This window comes from Diceros bicornis, chromosome X, assembly GCF_020826845.1.
Source record: "Diceros bicornis minor isolate mBicDic1 chromosome X, mDicBic1.mat.cur, whole genome shotgun sequence".
NCBI classification, from domain to species: Eukaryota; Metazoa; Chordata; class Mammalia; order Perissodactyla; family Rhinocerotidae; genus Diceros; species Diceros bicornis.
The window spans coordinates 5,567,484-5,584,134 of NC_080781.1; the positions used below are offsets into that span (position 1 = coordinate 5,567,484).

Sequence of the window (16,651 nt, forward strand, 5' to 3'; positions counted from 1 at the left end):
TCATCAAGGTAAACAGGAAGTCCTGATTTTTAAATTCTAAATTAACACGACATAAAACCCATTCATCAAGAATCAGCAGTGTGCTAGTCATGGTAATTGTTGAACCAACTCCAAATTATAGATTTTACTCCTACGAAATTGCCTATCTCTAGCGGTGTGTGCAAGCTACAAATAATACGTTCTCTCTCTGCGTATGCAGAGTTACATTCATTAAAATGCATTCAATTTCTCTTTAATTTGTAAACTGAAGCAAGCAGTCAATAAGTTTCTCTATTACCTGTTTATTCACTTGCCTTTGTAGCTGGTATGCAATGCCACCTCTCTACAGGAAGTGGATATTTCATTTCCAATCTCAAATAATTAACCAGTGTGATTTTCCACCCTCTTCTAGCTGCCTGAGCACATCCCAACTGTGAGCATCCATTTTGTTCTCTATTATTTCACTTCCATCCCCTATTTCCTCATATGATGAAAATCCCAAGTGCAAATACATTTCAAAAGTATATGGTAAGATTTATTTTAAAACCCTGTCTACTTTCAGAGAAAAAGCTTCAGACTATAAATACATTTCAGAGAGGGAGAAAATGCAAAACCAATTTTTTTTTCTTTTGGCTTTTATGCTTCAAATCTCAAAGTCATTCATTTTTAATTTTCATCCTGAAAGCATTTTCTTTTCCATCTATACAATGCTCAAGCATATCAGGGAAGTTTAAACAATAAAGACAGAAAGTGTTTTGTTTCTTTTTTATTCTTTTAATAACACTGACTTGAAAATATCTCGTCAAAGAAAGGCTTTGGGAAACATCACATCGTGTACTGTGCTCATGGCTCTGCGTGCTGTGTATTATTTAGCGTATGCTATATGGGAAAATGCACTCTGCACTTGGGCTTTTGAAAGAAAAGTTTTCAAAAGGATGTTTTGAGACTGAGTCCTGCTTTTACCAAATCAGATTTGCAACAACGCGTGTTCACAGGTCCGCCACACACAGCTTCCATCTGATGCTCACAACTGCTCTTGGTTTGATGATCCGAGCATGCCCCACTTGTTAGTGCCGAGTTCTGTAACTTCAGAGGGCTCTGCATCTCCCTAACCTCTCTGTCCTGCCGATCCCACAAAACGACCAGTGATAGAGAAGGAGAGCAGTGACTGGATCTTGGTACAGACAGCTTAGCAGAAAGGAGGGCAGAGGCAAGCTCCAAACAAAATGAGCAAGTAGCTGCCCTGCTTCTGGTATTCACCGTGTCTCCATTCATCTGCTCTCTTCCCTGCCCTGTTCCTGGCAAGCTCCTCGGGGTCCAGGGTGCTGGAGGCCAAGGCTGCACTACAGCTGTCCCAATCTGAGATGCCATGCCTGAGCTTCCTGCGTCCAGTGTACATTTCCCCCCCAAATCACTTCTGCTTCACTTCTCTCCCTTTCCCATCATAATGCTTCCATCGGGCTAAACTTGAACCAATTAAGATGACCGAAATAATGTAAAAGAGACTAGTCTCACAAATTAGAATAAAAGCACATAGCATAAAAATTGACTTAATGGTGTTACTTCAGACCATTTTCTTGCCATTTGACTATCTCTTCTTGCCAGGCTTGTCTCCAAGGCCACTCCACCAACATCCTCGCTGCCTTGCACCCCATCTTCATGGCCCACCCTTGTGGAATGAATCTCTTCTTATTTAGCATGATCACAGTTTGTGTGTGTGTGTGTGTACGTAAGTTTTCTTTTTTTTTATTTCGGTAACATTGGCTTATAACATTATATAAATTTCAGGTGTACATCATTATATTTCAATTTCTGTGTAGATTACATCATGTTCACCACCCAAAGACTAATTACAATCCATCACCACACAAATGTGCCTAATCACCCCTGTCACCCTCCTTCCTCCCCACTTCCCCTCTGGTAACCACCAATCCAATCTCCGTCTCCTTGTGCTTGTTTGTTGTTTTTATCTTCTACTTATGAGTGAGATCATATGGTATTTGACCTTCTCCCTCTGACTTATTTCGCTTAGTGTAATACTCTCAAGGCCCATCCACGTTGTCACAAATGGCCACATTTCATTGTCTTTTATGGCTGAGTCGTATTCCATTGTGTATATATACCACATATTCTTTATCCATTCAGCCCTTGATGGGCACCTAGGTTGCTTCCAAGTCTTGGCTGTTGTGAATAATGCTGCAATAAACATAGAGGTGGATGTATCTTTATGCATTCATGTTTTCATGTTCTTTGGATAAATATTCAGCAGTGGAATAGCTGGATCGTATGGTAGTTCTATTCTTAATTTTTTGAGGCATCTCCATACTGCTTTCCATAATGGCTGCACCAGTTTGCACTCCCACCAGCAGCATATGATATTAAACTTCCATTGTGCATTTTATTCTGCCTAGTAGAGTTACTTTTTTGCATGTCCTGATTTAAATAAGCTACTTGAGGTCAGGGGTACAGTTGCACATTATCTTACCATTTTCTGACAATTCTGGTAGGAACAACTCCCTTCTTTGGGCAGAGATTTCTATTTTAAAACTCATAACGTTCACCCACACCATACCTCAATCCTTTGCTCCCCCCACTGAGGTAAAAGACTGGATTTTGTTAATGTTTGCATCCCCAGATATATAGACCTGAATGAAAAATATGGTGATGTTGTGCATTTGTGTGTGCATTGACTTTCTTTAATGCATGTTTCTTTAATTAAACATTTGCAGTTTAAAGAAACTGTGAAGTCTGTAAAGTCATTTTCATCCATCTGGTGGCATATAATACTCAAAGCCAAAAACAAAAATGTCTACTTAAAACTCATGGTTATCTAAAAATTATATTTGGGGCCAGTATATGATATAAATAGTCTGAAATAGGATAGCATACTTCTGCAAAAACAAGGATTTTTATTCTTTACAGCAACTGTAATAGATTTTTCTTAATCAGTTGACTTATTTACCCTGTTTTCTACTTTTTTGTTCTTGTTAACTGAGTCATATTTGGCTAATTTTAACTTCTTTTAAGTTTATCCAGAAACCCTAAAAATGGGAAAGAAAAGCATTATATTAGCAATGTCTATTTTCCCAGAATGAAGGGAAACTTTTGCTTGTAGAATTTTAATTTGCAAGGCACAATTTATAACACCATAAAGAGACATTTCTCTTGAAACCAAGAGCTCTATCATTTCTTTTCTCATCCGACATCTGCAGAGTGAGAGTAAATATTTCTTAATTTAGAGGAAGGTAAGGCTATTTTTCAAGTGAATCTCCTAAATTAATCCACTGGAGTAGGTGTTATTTCCTCCATCACACGTCTGCCTTAAATATAGTACCTGCACAGATGAAGCAAATGCAAAAATAGCTGTGGATTTAAATAGGTGATATTGTCTCATGTAGAAAAGATGAGTCTCGTAGATAACATAAAAGTAGTTGTTTTTTATACTTCTAGATTTTCAGTGGCTTCATTTTTTCATATAGTTCCTATATTTGGGATGTAATTTATGGAAAGGTTTAGCTTTGTCTCTCAAAAGCTTTTCATTTTTCTCGTAAGATTGAATCACTTGCTAATAAGGCCCTAGTGCTATATTTTTGGCTACCTATCCATCTATTTTCTACCTAAATCATTGCTATCTCTACAGCCTGTCTCGCTCTAGAAGCTTCTAAGGTGATAACATGTATTAGGAAATCTTATCCTTATCATGTATTATCCTCAATTTGAAGATATTAGACCTCTGGCATATGAAGGTTAAAAGGTCAAGGAATGTCTCCAGATTAGAAATCTGATTCTGGTAATATATGCAGCAAAATATCGAGCATTCAAAATATTTCAATTAAATTTACATGTTATCATGTGCACAATTGATACCAGGTCCTCAGATCCAGACTAAATTGGCTCACTCAGATGCAGTTACCTGGCCCATTTGGTAGAGGGATCATGCCTCTTGTTGCTTCCTGCCTTAACAAAATACCATAGACTTGAACAACAGAAACTTGTTTTCTCACAGTGCTGGAGGCTGGAAGTCCGAGATCGAGGTGCCACCATGGTTGAAGTCTTAGTCCATTCAGGCTGTCACAACAAAATACTATAGATTGGGTGGCTGACAAACTACAGAAATTTATTCCTCATGATTCTAGAGGCTGGGAAGTCCAAGATCAAGGTGCTGGCAGATTCGGTGTTTGGTGAGAGTCTGCTTCCAGGTTCATAGAAGGCAGTCTTCTCGCTGTGTCCTCACATGGCAGAAAGGAAGAGGGAGCTCTGTGAGGTCTCTTTTATAAGGGCACTAATCCCAGCCATGAAGCCTCCACCCTCACGACCTAATCACCTCCCAAAGGCCACACCTCCAAATACAATCATATTGGGGATCAGGATTTAACATATAAACAGTCTATGGCAGTTGAGTTCTGGCGAGGGCTCTCTTCCTGGCTTGCAGACTGCCCCCTCCTTGCTATGTCCTCATGTGGTGGATAGAGGAAGCTTGGGCACCTCTTCCTCTTCTTCTAAGGACATTAATCCAGTCATGAAGGCCCCGTCCTCATGACCTCCTCTACACCTTATCATGCCCCAATGGCCCCACTTCCAAATACCATCACATTGGGATTTAGAGCTGCAAACTGCGAATTTGGGGAGCCCACAATTCAGTCCATAGCACCTCCCATTCTAGATGAAATTTTAAGCTCACACTTTGAGGTCTCTTCTTTGCTTCTAACATGGACTGAGAGATAAAACATAAAAGGTAAAAATTGAAGAGTGATAGCCAAACTCTCAAACTAGGAAACCATCTCCTTGGAACAGAGACCAAACAGGAACTCCAAACAGCAAGTGACCAGGGATCCTGCACTCTAGGTACAGAAGCAGGGAGACACTAGGAGCTTAATTCCTGTGAAATAATGGAAGGTGTCCCCATGACTGTGAAACAGAGCCTGTCCTTTCCTGAAACAAGAATATTTGTGTCCAATATTTCTAGTCTCAATTGATTTGGAACTTCATCCTCTCCTTTAATATTTTATTGATATTCATCTGTGTACCAATTTATTTTACCTTTATTCAGGACGGCTTTTGATAATTAAACAAAAGAAGTTGTAGGAAAAATTTACATGACATCAACTATTCAAAACTATTTACCCCTTCAAAAGTAATTATCTACACAAGCAGAATTAAAGTGCGATTTCCCGCAATAATAAAATCTTCTTTTATTGGGAAGAAAGTCTATTGGGTCTTTTTTCCAGCTCTTACTGATGTTTGCAGATGAACGCTATCTAGCTTGCAGCCTCCCCTGATAATGTAGGCAAGTGAGACAGGGAAAGAACATAGACAAGCCTTCCTTTTAATCCTGGACTCAAAAGGCCTCTGCTGATAGAGATATTTTGTCTTGTATTCCATTCTGCTGTGTCTGGGAGCAATTTCTTTACTTGACCTTCTCTCCCAGTGACAGGAGTGGTTCTGGTTCCCAGCTGCAGCACGTGAAGTGTCTGTCCGCGGAACGGCCGCACTCCGACACGGGGCGGCAGTTCAGGTCACTCACATTGTGTGCAATGCTCTTACTCAGATGCATCTGATTCTCTTATTTCTTTTTGTACTGTCGCTCTTGAGCTGAGTATTATAGCCCTATGTTAAAAATTTAACTGAGGACTCTAATGTTGAGATAAAATATTTAGAAATATACTATTCTAATTTTTCCTAGAAAATACAACATCACACATTCAGTTAATAAACAAAACAACCAGACCCTAGAAGGAAGGACTAGAGGAAGACTGGAAAAGGATGAAGTACATTCAATTCTCCAATCATGGGGCTCAAAACCAGCGAATGTTCTTTCATTATTTTGCCAGCATATCCTCTTTATGAACATAGCAATACATTAATGAATAAGTGCAGTCACAAGAGAATGACAAGGATGAAATGCTTTAAAAAAAAATAAACAAACTAAGAGCATTTCTTAGGGAAATCCATGCCCACCCTGCATGTGGAGAGCTTCTTCTAGCTGTTAGCCCAGCTGAATAACACATGAATTTGCAATTCATGATACTCAAAAGGGAAAATAAGCAAAATAATATTATTGTGCATGAACCTTGCCTTTCGGAGGGGCAAATGCACCTATGCTCGTTTTATCATTTGGACAGAGTAATAAAAATTACCACCACTGCACAAGATATCACTCAGTCAAAATGACTTAGAAGGGAGAATACCGGCATGTTTTGGGACCAGAGAAGCTGCATGACATTGCAAAGGAGAAAGATGCATATGTAACGAAAGGCACAGGTATAGGAGTTTGCATTAAAAACCACTAGCCCAACAGTTAGGACAGCCATTCACTGACACTCCCCTGAGAGTGCCTGTCAGTGCAGACTCATTTGAATTTGGAACTGAAGAAATGCTAGTGAATCTTGGCTTAACCAAGGGTATCCTTTTGCAGAATGACAGGTATGATTCCTAATCCAATTATCTGCCTTGTCCTTCAAATAAATGTTATTGCCCCATGTCACTGCCTTTGAAGCACCATACACAGTCAACGGAATTCATCAGAAAAGAGCAAAAACATTAACCATTATATTGCTTATTCATCTAACATAAATAAGGACACTGCCTCAAATGTCTCCATCTTGATTTAAAATCCACGGCAATGTCCATTTCTAGGAGAAATAAAGGGTGCTTATGTCACCAGCTCATGGTCCTGAGATGAGGTGAGAAGTTTATTCCTACTCCTTTTAGCCCAGTAGCATATGTCACCATACAGCACAGCACACCTCCAGGGCAGCACATCAGGCACCTAACAGAGCAGAGCAAACCAGAGCTAGACCCCTCTCTCTGGCTCTCTCACTCTCTTTCTTTCCCACCTACCGAGGCCAGCTACGTGTTGAAACACAAGAGCGTTAAGTTTCCACGTCAGACAGACTTGGTTTTATTCTTGGTTCCACCTCTTATAACTGTGGCGACGGACTCAACCTCTTGGGTTCGGTGCTCTCCTACGTAAAATGGATGTGTTAATGCCCACCTCAAAGGCTAACTCTGAAGATTCATCAGTGGACATGCATAAATAGCTGAGCAGAATGTCTGGCATTTAAAAGGTCTGATACAATCAGAAGTGCTTTTTCTCTACGGATCTCCCATTGGGGCCTGGCCACCTTGTCAAGCCTTCCCCGACAAGCACCAGGTAAGTCAAACCTCCCAGACCCCAGATGGTCTGGAATCAGAACTGTGTTGGCAGAGCGTACAGCAGTGGCACTTGGCTCTGTTATCTGACTGCACAGAGGAGCTTGGAAACATAACTGCTTCAAACGAAGAGGACATATATTTTATTTTGACATTGCTCCAAAGCCCCCTCATTCCAACAAGCACCAAATCTTCAGATGCATGAGTTGCCCACAGGTATACAATTACTGGTCTCTTACCCCTTCTTCCCAAAAGCTTTCCTTCAAAGGAAAATCCTCCAGCAATGGATTGTCCCTCTGGAGGAAAAAAGCAAACCTGAGGCCTGCATCTGTATAGACCTGAGAAATGATGGCAGATCTCTGCTCAGCTGACCTCTGTCTCTGTGGCCGAGTGTCTTTCCAGTGTATTATGTGTGCGTTAGCTGTCTATTGTGTCAAAATTGTATGAAAACTGCAAGAGGAATAGGATGTGGGTTTGAGCCTGTCGGCAGGAGGCCTCGAAAAGAAAGTGTCAATTTTCACTGTCTGGTTTCTAGCCTGTCGTCAGGAGGTGATTTTATTCTCGCTAATCTAGTGACCAGGTGAGATCGTGATGGCTTCATTAGCATCTGCAGCCCCATATGCCACCCTAAGTGTGACAAGCATAAGCATGCTAATTTTCTTAAAGAAAGCAAGATTAAACTCTATTTCCTGTTGAAGGTGGGAAACAGGTGGTCTCACGAAACCTTATGGTTTCCAAATTTAAACCACCTTGTGAGGTTGGTGAAGGGCTGTGGAACGTGGACCCTGTTTAGTCAACACAGAATTCACTCTCTTATTTTGTCCCCAGTGATTAAAGCAAAAGTCAAGCTTTTCTGGGATTTTTGAGCCAAGGGTGAAAGAGAGGGATGGTGGAGGAGCACCTGTACTTTCTGGAAGGAATACCAGCCAGACTTCAGATGGCTCTTCTCTAAATCCAGCTCTTTCTTTTCTCCACAGGCAAATTTTATTCCTTGCCTGTTCCTGTCTCCTACCTCAAGATCCAGAACACTTTACGGTTCTTCTATGAGCTAGATTTATAAAGCTGCACATATCTCTTAATCATATTCCCCCAACTGAAATTTCTGAATTGATACAATTGGAATGGTTTTATTTAGCAAACACTCATAGCCCTTTCTGACTGCTGGGCCCTGTGTTAAATGCTTAAAATGCATTAATTCTTTCCATCTGTATGACAACCACATGTTGTAGGCACTCATGTTGCCTATCTCTGTAAAAGAAGAAATGGAGCACAGGTTGGGTAAGTAACTTGTCAGGAATACCGCTTGGATGGTCATGGTCAGGTTTGTCTTCCCAAATCCAGATCCTGAACACTTACTCCCTTCTCACCCCCCGCATAAAAGTGTTAGGACAATTAAGAAAAACAATGGGTGCACAGTATCCAGCAATCACAAAATGGAAGTTACCGATTTTCCTGAAAATGTATTATTTCTGTGACCTAGTCTCTGTCTCCCACGATTCATTCCTTTCACTATAGGACTTGCATGTTTTTTAAATTCCGTTTAGAGAATCACATTACCATCTCCTACAGTGACCAGCAAGCCTTATTCCTCATCATTCCCTTCCTCAAGGCTTGTAAGCTGCTTGGAAGAAGGAGCTCAATACCTGAAGGGTTACACTGGGTGTACTGACCCAACATCGATTATGGATTGAACGCTTACCGTCTATAAGGAAGATTCAGGTACCGAGAAGTGGTGAGCCTTCCGCAGGCTTTGTGTAGACGTGATGCTGCCTTCAACCCAACCCTCTTCTTTCTCTTCTTCACAGCACGGGTTAATCTGGTAGGAGATACAAAACTATTTCAAGGCAGAGACAAATATAGTCCTTCAAAATGTTTTTCTAATTTTGTATGAGTTATCTGTAGAAGTGTAAGTGGTTCATAGGAAGGAATTGCTTTTCAGAAAAGTACTTATAAGATACAGAAATCTGTAGGTTTACCTGTACCCTAACTTTGAAAAAGAGAAACATTTAAAAGGTAAGTGAATTTCTTCCTTAAGAGAAATTTTTATCATTTTATCACTTATAAATTTTATCATTTTGGATAATGTTCTAGATCTTCCTGGTACACAATCAGCTTTTTAAGGAATTGGGATTATTTGAAATTAGAATTTTAGGATTTATTTTATTCTTCAAGTATTGTAAAAACAAAGGTACTCATGGAGTATAAGAAGAAAACAGGATATGATGAACATAGACATGACTTTAAAAAGAAGAAAAAACCAGAAACCCAAAACTCAATGACTAAATTTGCATTGAAATTATTATAGAACTGACAGGAAAAAATAATCAATTTTCGGGCATGTAAAAACATGGGACACATTCCCAGAATGTAGAAAAATAGATTTAAATGGAAAGAGATTAAAATTATAAATGACAAAGAAAAGAATCAACTTATAATTAGTGTTCTTGAAGATGATTTGAAAGCAAGTGGAGCAGAAATCATAGCCAAGGTTTGTGACAAAAGAAAACTTTACTAAAGTGAGAAAACAACATGATTCCAGTTTGAATGGGTTCACTGGGGTTTCAGGCAAAGTTAATAAAAATAGAACCAAACTGAGACACGCTGTGCCATCATAATTTAAATAAAAGTGAAATAACATCTATAACTACCCGGGCAAACAAAGCAGGTGACACAAAAAGGAAGGAAGACTGGGCTGGTCCCAAGCTTCTCCGGAACACCAAATGGTGAAAGATGAAGTGACAACTATGCTATGTTGGGGAGTTAGTATTATTGACCCAAGAATTCTACCAAACGAGATTTTCCTCAACTATGAAGGCAACAGAAAGATATTCTCAGGCATGCAATGGTAGATGCACAGTATATACAATATAAGTAGCTTTTCCGAAAAAAAATTGCTTGAAAATATATTCCAGTTTACCAAGATATAGATTAAAATAATGAATAGAAAATTGTTTCTGATGATGAGGCTGACTGAATTATTGATTCAGCTTTTAGACAATTATTGAAAATGTGATTGTAATGGAAATAATGAAATCAATGTAATTTTTGAAAAGGATTAAGTGGGAAAAAGAATAATTATTGTAGTAACTACTGTTGCTTATGCACCTTCTAGATGCTACTCATTGTATCTTGGAATTCATATAAGTCATCTCTTTTCAGTCTTGTGATGATCATATGAGTTACATATTATACCCCAAATACATAGAGAAAGGAAAACAGAGTTAGATGACATTATGTACCCAAGATGATGTGGGAATCTTGTAAGAACTAGATTCAGGATTACAACCACAAATGTGATGGTTGTAATTAATTACAATATATTAGTCCTCCAATTTAGCAAAAATCTGGAGCATCAGTTTCCAAATGCGTCTGCACATTGGAATTACCTGAGGAACGCCAAAAATTAGTGATACCTATGTGTCACCCTCAGAGATTCTGATTTTATTTTCTGGGGTGTCACATGGTCTTTGGAGTTTTTAAAAATCATCAGATGATTCTAACATGCATACAAATTTGGGGACCACTAGTCTAGACAATAATAATATCTGATTTCCTTTACAAAGGCTTGGCATTGTGTGAGAGGCGCAGAAAGAAGTTTAAATCTGTCATTGTTCCTCTGGAATAATCCACGGTTGTTGGTGTGTTTTTCATTTTGATAATTAAAGATTGATTGAAGAGCACTTAATTCAAGTGCAGTAGGAAATACTGGAAGACTCTAAAGGGAGACATTCCCCTGGAATGAGGTTGAGCTGGGCCAATGGTGCTCAACTAGGGGGTGACTATGCCCCCAGCAGACACTTGGCAATGTCTGGAGGCATTTTTGGCTGTCATGACTGAGAGGTGAGGAGAGGAGTGGAGGGCGGCTATTGGCATCTAGTGAGTAGAAGCCAGAGATGCTGATAAAAATTTGGGGGGAAGGCATGGGTTCCTGCTGGAGAGCACGTGATATAAACTCTAAAGATACCTAACATGGTTAATTTTACCTGTCAACTTGACTGGGCCATGGAGTCCCCAGATAGCTAGTTAAACATTATTTCTGGGTGTGTCTGTGTTTCCAGAAGAGATTAGCACTTGAATTGGTAAACTCAGTACAGCAGATGGCCCTCCCCAGTGTGGGTGGGCATCATCCAATCTGTTTGAGGGCATGAAAAGAACAAAAAGGTGGAAGAAGGGAGAATTCACTCTCTTTGCCTGACTGCACGAGCTGACCATTGGTTTTCTCCTGCCCCTGGACTAGCACTCACACCATCAGCTTGGTTCTTAGGTCTCAGACTTGGGCTGGAACTACACCCCCTTTCCTGGTTCTCCAGCTTTCAGATGGCAGATTGTGGGACTTCTCGGCTCCCATAATCACGTGAGCCACTTCCTTATAATAAACCATACCTTCCTTATAATAAACACATCTTATAATAAACCAGATTGGTTGCTATCTTAAGATGAGACACTTACCTTAAGCATGGTGACAAGTGCACAACTGGCTTTGAAAGGACCTTTCTGCAAATCGTGTTTCACTCACAACTAATTGAAGCCTAAAACACTACTCAAAAAAGTTACGCAAAAAGATACAACTAATGCTCATACAACTTAACAGTCAATCAGTAACTGGGTAAGAAATCCTTTATCTGGGAAACTTCTGTTGGAGCTGTGTTCTCTACCAAGCATTGTAAACACTCAGTAATGTTTGGTGGCAACTGTGCATAAGCATCCTATTGTAAAATTGTAAGATAATTTATTCTGATGAAAGAAATCCACAGGCATTATCCTTAGCATCGAGAGGCCAGCTGTTAGAGAAATTCTTCCCCGAAACTCTTTACCCAAACAATCATTTTCTATAAACCAGCAATGGGTCTCAAAGAAAATAGTATCAGAAATCTTTCAGAGAATGTATCAAAAGAAAAAAGATGTCAGTTGAAAGTACAAACTGATTTTCAGAATGAATTGTTAGCCCACTGCTACCTTTAATCAACAAAGTTTTAAGTCTACTTATTAACTTAGCATAATGTCTCCTTCAGGTCTATTCATGTTTCCTTTCTTTGAAGGCTAGGATTTCTTCCTTTTTCAGACTAAATAATATTCTATTATATGTATAAACATTTTCTTTATCCATTCATCTGTTGATGGCCACTTGGGTTGTTTCCATATCTTGGCTACTGTGAATAATGCTGCAATGAACATAGGGGTACAGGTATCTCTTCAAGATCCTGCTTTCAATTTTTTAAGATACATGCCCAGAAGTGGGATTGCTGAATCACGTGGCAGTTCTATTTTTAATTTTCTGAGGAACCTCCATACTGTTTTCCATAGTGCTCCACCATTTTACATTCCCACCAACAGTGTGGAAGGGTTCCAATTTCTCCACATCCTCACCAACACTTTTTGTCCATCGGGTTTTTTTTTTTGATAATTGCCATCTTATCAAAAGGGTGTGAGGTAACAGATCACTGTAGTTTGGATTCACACTTCCATGACAATTATTGATCTTGAGCATCTTTTCATATACCTCTTAGCCATTTGTATGTCTTCTTTGGAGAAATGTCTCTTCAAGTGAAATACGTCAGTTACAGAAGGACAAATAGTGCATTATTCCACTTAAATGGGGTAAAAAAAAAAGTCAAACTCATAGAAGCAGAGAAAAAAATAGTGGTTGCCAAGGGCTGGGGAGAGGGTGAGATGGGGAGTTCTTGTTCTACAGGTATAAAGTTTCAGTTATGGTGGGCGAATAAGTTCTAGAGATCTGTTGTACAAACAGTGCCCATAGTTAACCATATGGAATTGTGTACTTCCAAATTAAGAAGATAAATCTCATATTCAGTTTTTTTAACCACAAAGGGACACAAGGAAACTCTGGGAGGTGTTGGATATGTCTATTACCTTGATTGTGCGGGTGGTATCATGGTGTTTGCGTAATCTAAACTCATCAAATTGTACACATTAAAAAAGTGCAGTTCTTTGTATATCAGCTACATCTCAGTAAAGCCGAAAAAAATTTTTTAAAAATAAAGTCTACCCATTTAAAACATTTACGGTAGCAAAAGTAGAATTAGGAGAGAAATCGTGTTAAATTCAAGGCAAAGAAGATACCGAATACTTTGTTTGAAAATCAACAGTACAACTTATTTTTTTCATTTCTGGGAGCTATAATATGATATATCATGGGAAAATTGAGAAAAGCACTTTAATAAAAGAAGCTTGCCTATTTACCAAGTCACAACTAGATAATGGGAAATTTTTCCATATCTGTATTAAAGGAGTCCTGCCAAAAAGAACTGGGAATCTTTCATGAATTTATAGGCACTGCTTGCCAACCTGATCCAATTTTTCTCTTGTTGAAACTGCTTCATTAATTTAATGTACAAGAAATAAATATTTGATGTGCAATTAGTTGGAGATTATTATGGCCATAATGGAACCTTTCCAGATAAACAGCTGCTCAAACACTTTAAATGCATGAAAAGCAAAGCACAAAATGGAAAATAAAATGACACCAGCTCGACAGAGGAAAAAAGTTAAAATATTCAATTAGTGAATAAGATGGCTGCTCATTTAGAAGTTTGGTGACAATTTATCAAAGCATAACAGCAAAAAAGCTGTGGCACACTTAGCCCAGTATCCACCTACCTGAATCATCATGGAAACATCTGCCTGCAGATGTCATACATTCTCGCCCAAGAAGAAGATATTATGGAAACAGATATTGACTAATTCCACCAATTCTTTCAGATAATTCATTTTACATATGGATGTATATCAATGAATATTTGCTGAATTTTGATTATTCCATATTAGCATTTACATGCATGCTGTGTCTATTTCCATATCCACATATGAACTGTTATGATTCCACTTCAGGATAGAATGGTGTCTATCTGGAGAGTTCAACATTGACTAGGCTGTTTTAATTTTGAATAAGCCTTTGAGGTTTCTTAGCACATGCTCAGACCCTGTGAAGGAACTCACGTCACTCAAGCACTTAAACTCCCTTTTCCAAAATTGTACCTTCCTTTCGAGATAGACCATAAGAACTGGAGTTAGTTGTCTCTCTCCCCTACTGCACTGGGAACCACCCGAGGGCAGATTGTGACAAATATCTCAGTATCTCCAAATCCTGCTATAGTTCCTGACAGAGTAGTTCAGTCATGTTCATTGAAAGGATGCCTGAAGCTATTTGCAATACAGAAAGAGAGAGAGAGGAACATCAACGGATGAGCCTCATGAGCTCCACAGAAAATTGTTCACTGCAAGTAAATAGATGAGGTCTTTTATTAAGAGGGGAGCAAGAGAAAGTATTCTCTTTGCCATTTTCCTCCTCTTGGGGAGACAACAGCAAAAGGGCAAAGTGAGCTCTTGGAAGTGGTAAAAATCTGGCTTGTGATTACAGATTTGAATATCAAAAGAGTCAGTGAGAACTGCATACAATAACGGATGTTCTGGTATACTCTTCTAGAAAATTGACTTGGGGCAAATTTATTACTTATTGTGGCTCTGTTCCATTTTTAGATTAAATTCTATAATCCATTGCATTTTACCCTTACTCTTTGCTCTAACATTCCCTTGGTCCAAGGGAGGTGAGATTCTGTTATGTTTTTGTCTTGACTCCCCTGCTGCCTCCCTGAGCAACACACACAGACACAAACCACAAGGACTGTGGAGAAACAAATGAAGGAGTAAAAGCATCAATTTAACACCATTTTGTCCTGATGGAAATGCACTGTCTAGTTACATATTGAGGCAGGTCCTCCCATGAACAGGGAGGGGAAATGTTCCCTCTCCTGGGATCAGGGTGGGTCTGTGATGTGACTAGGGCAGAGGAATGCTGTGTGCCTCCCAAGCTTAGGTGCTCAAAGGTAACACAGCTTCTTCCTAGGGCTTGTGCATTCTCCCCTTGGGACCAGCCACCATGCTTTGGGGGAGCCAGGGAGCCACACAGAGGAGTAACATGCTACTGCCCTGCCAACAGCCCTGCTCAGGCCCCAGGCAGTGGCCAGCACCATCTCCAAACATGGGAGGGAGTCACCTCTCAGGTGATCCAGCCCCCCGCTATCCTCCCAGCAAGCCAGCTGTTACCGCATGGAACAAAGACAAGCTGTGCCCATCAAGACAAGCCCAAATTGCAGATTTGTGGAAAATAAAAAATAAATGATTGCTGTTGATTTCAGACAGTAAGTATTGGAGTCATTTGTTGGGAAGCAAAACACAACTGAAACACATATGCAGCAGAACTGGAGCCACTTATTCAATAAATGTATTTTTAGCCCCTAGTATACAAAACCTTTCCAAATGTATGGCATTGTTGCTACTCGTATCCCGCTAACCTCCATTACACAGTAGGGAAAGGAGATTTAGTATAAACATCCTCCTGTGAAACCAGAACCTAAGTCATTTCCACTGGCCAGGAGCTTACATTATTATGAGGAAAATAGGGAAAGACACACAAATTAGCACCATAAAAGAGTAAGCAGGATACTTTGCAAGTTATTCATGCAAGACTTGTGTATTGAGAACTCCTGTGTGCCAGGAACATTGCTCTCTGCACTATAAATACAGCAGGGATGACAAGGATCCTGTTATCAGGGATCTTAGATTCATGTAGGTGTAGATAACCAACACACTAGCAAATGAAGAAAACCACTTCAGATAAAGAAAAGTGCAGAACACAGCCGGGTGGAGGAGCTGAGGGAGCCAGGACCTTAGATAGAATATCAGGGAAGTCTTTGATCAAATGGCATTTAAGCTGAGCCCTTGTGAAGAAAGGTGGCTGCCGTGCCAACACATGAGGAAAGAGGAAAGTGAGTAGAGACCGAGGGAGACTTGGAGAAACAGGGAGTCAGAACGTTAGGAGCAAAGGAGAGGCAGTGCAAAGAAAATCTTTTTGTTCCTTGCAGGACGTGGAAAGGCGAGTTGAACTGTATTATTCTGATTGCAATGAGAAGCTGCTGGGTGGTGTTAAGCAGAAGACTCTAATAATTATTAACGTACATTGCTTACAAATCTCTCTAACTGCCGCGTGGTTGCTGGGCTGGACTAGAAACTGGGAGACCAGTTAGGCGGCTACGGTCCCTCCTCTTTGTTCGCGGATTCTGCATCTGCAAATTCATCTGCTCGCTACAATCTATCTGCAACCCTCAAATCCATACTCGCAGTACTTTCGAGGCAATTCACGGACATGTGCAGAGCGTTGAAAAAATCAACATATTTCCAGCTAGGGCTGAACAAGGCAACACCCTGTCTCCTTGTTACAGCTCTCAGGCATAAACAAGTGTCCTTCTTGTGGTCTATCCAGTGCCACGTTTTTCATATTTCTGTCTTTTGTTGATGTTGCTGTTGAAAATGACCGCTGTGGAGATCAAGATTTGGCAACCCTGAAATATGTCTCTTTACCTTGTTTGTTTTCTCTGACGGACATTTGACCTCCCCCACTAACTGCCTAAAGAATTTAACATAGAAGACCTATTCTAGAAAGGAGTTACTGTCATCTGATGGCTGTAATGTAATGTAAAACAGATGTTACAATAGGAAAGGC

At 39.8% G+C, this 16,651-nt stretch overlaps 1 protein-coding gene across 1 annotated transcript in view; it reads right to left on the reverse strand.

The window, feature by feature from the left end:
* Nucleotides 1-506: 506 nt before the first annotated feature.
* Nucleotides 507-16,651, reverse strand: part of PNPLA4 (patatin like phospholipase domain containing 4) — a 105,881-nt gene continuing 89,736 nt past the window's right edge. Inside the window, exons 7-8 of the mRNA XM_058535395.1 lie at nt 8,831-8,947; nt 507-4,201 (exon numbers count right to left, since the gene is read on the reverse strand). Coding sequence (XP_058391378.1) covers nt 8,834-8,947 — 114 coding nt within the window. The 3' untranslated portion in view covers nt 507-4,201; nt 8,831-8,833. The remainder of the gene's footprint in view (nt 4,202-8,830; nt 8,948-16,651) is intronic.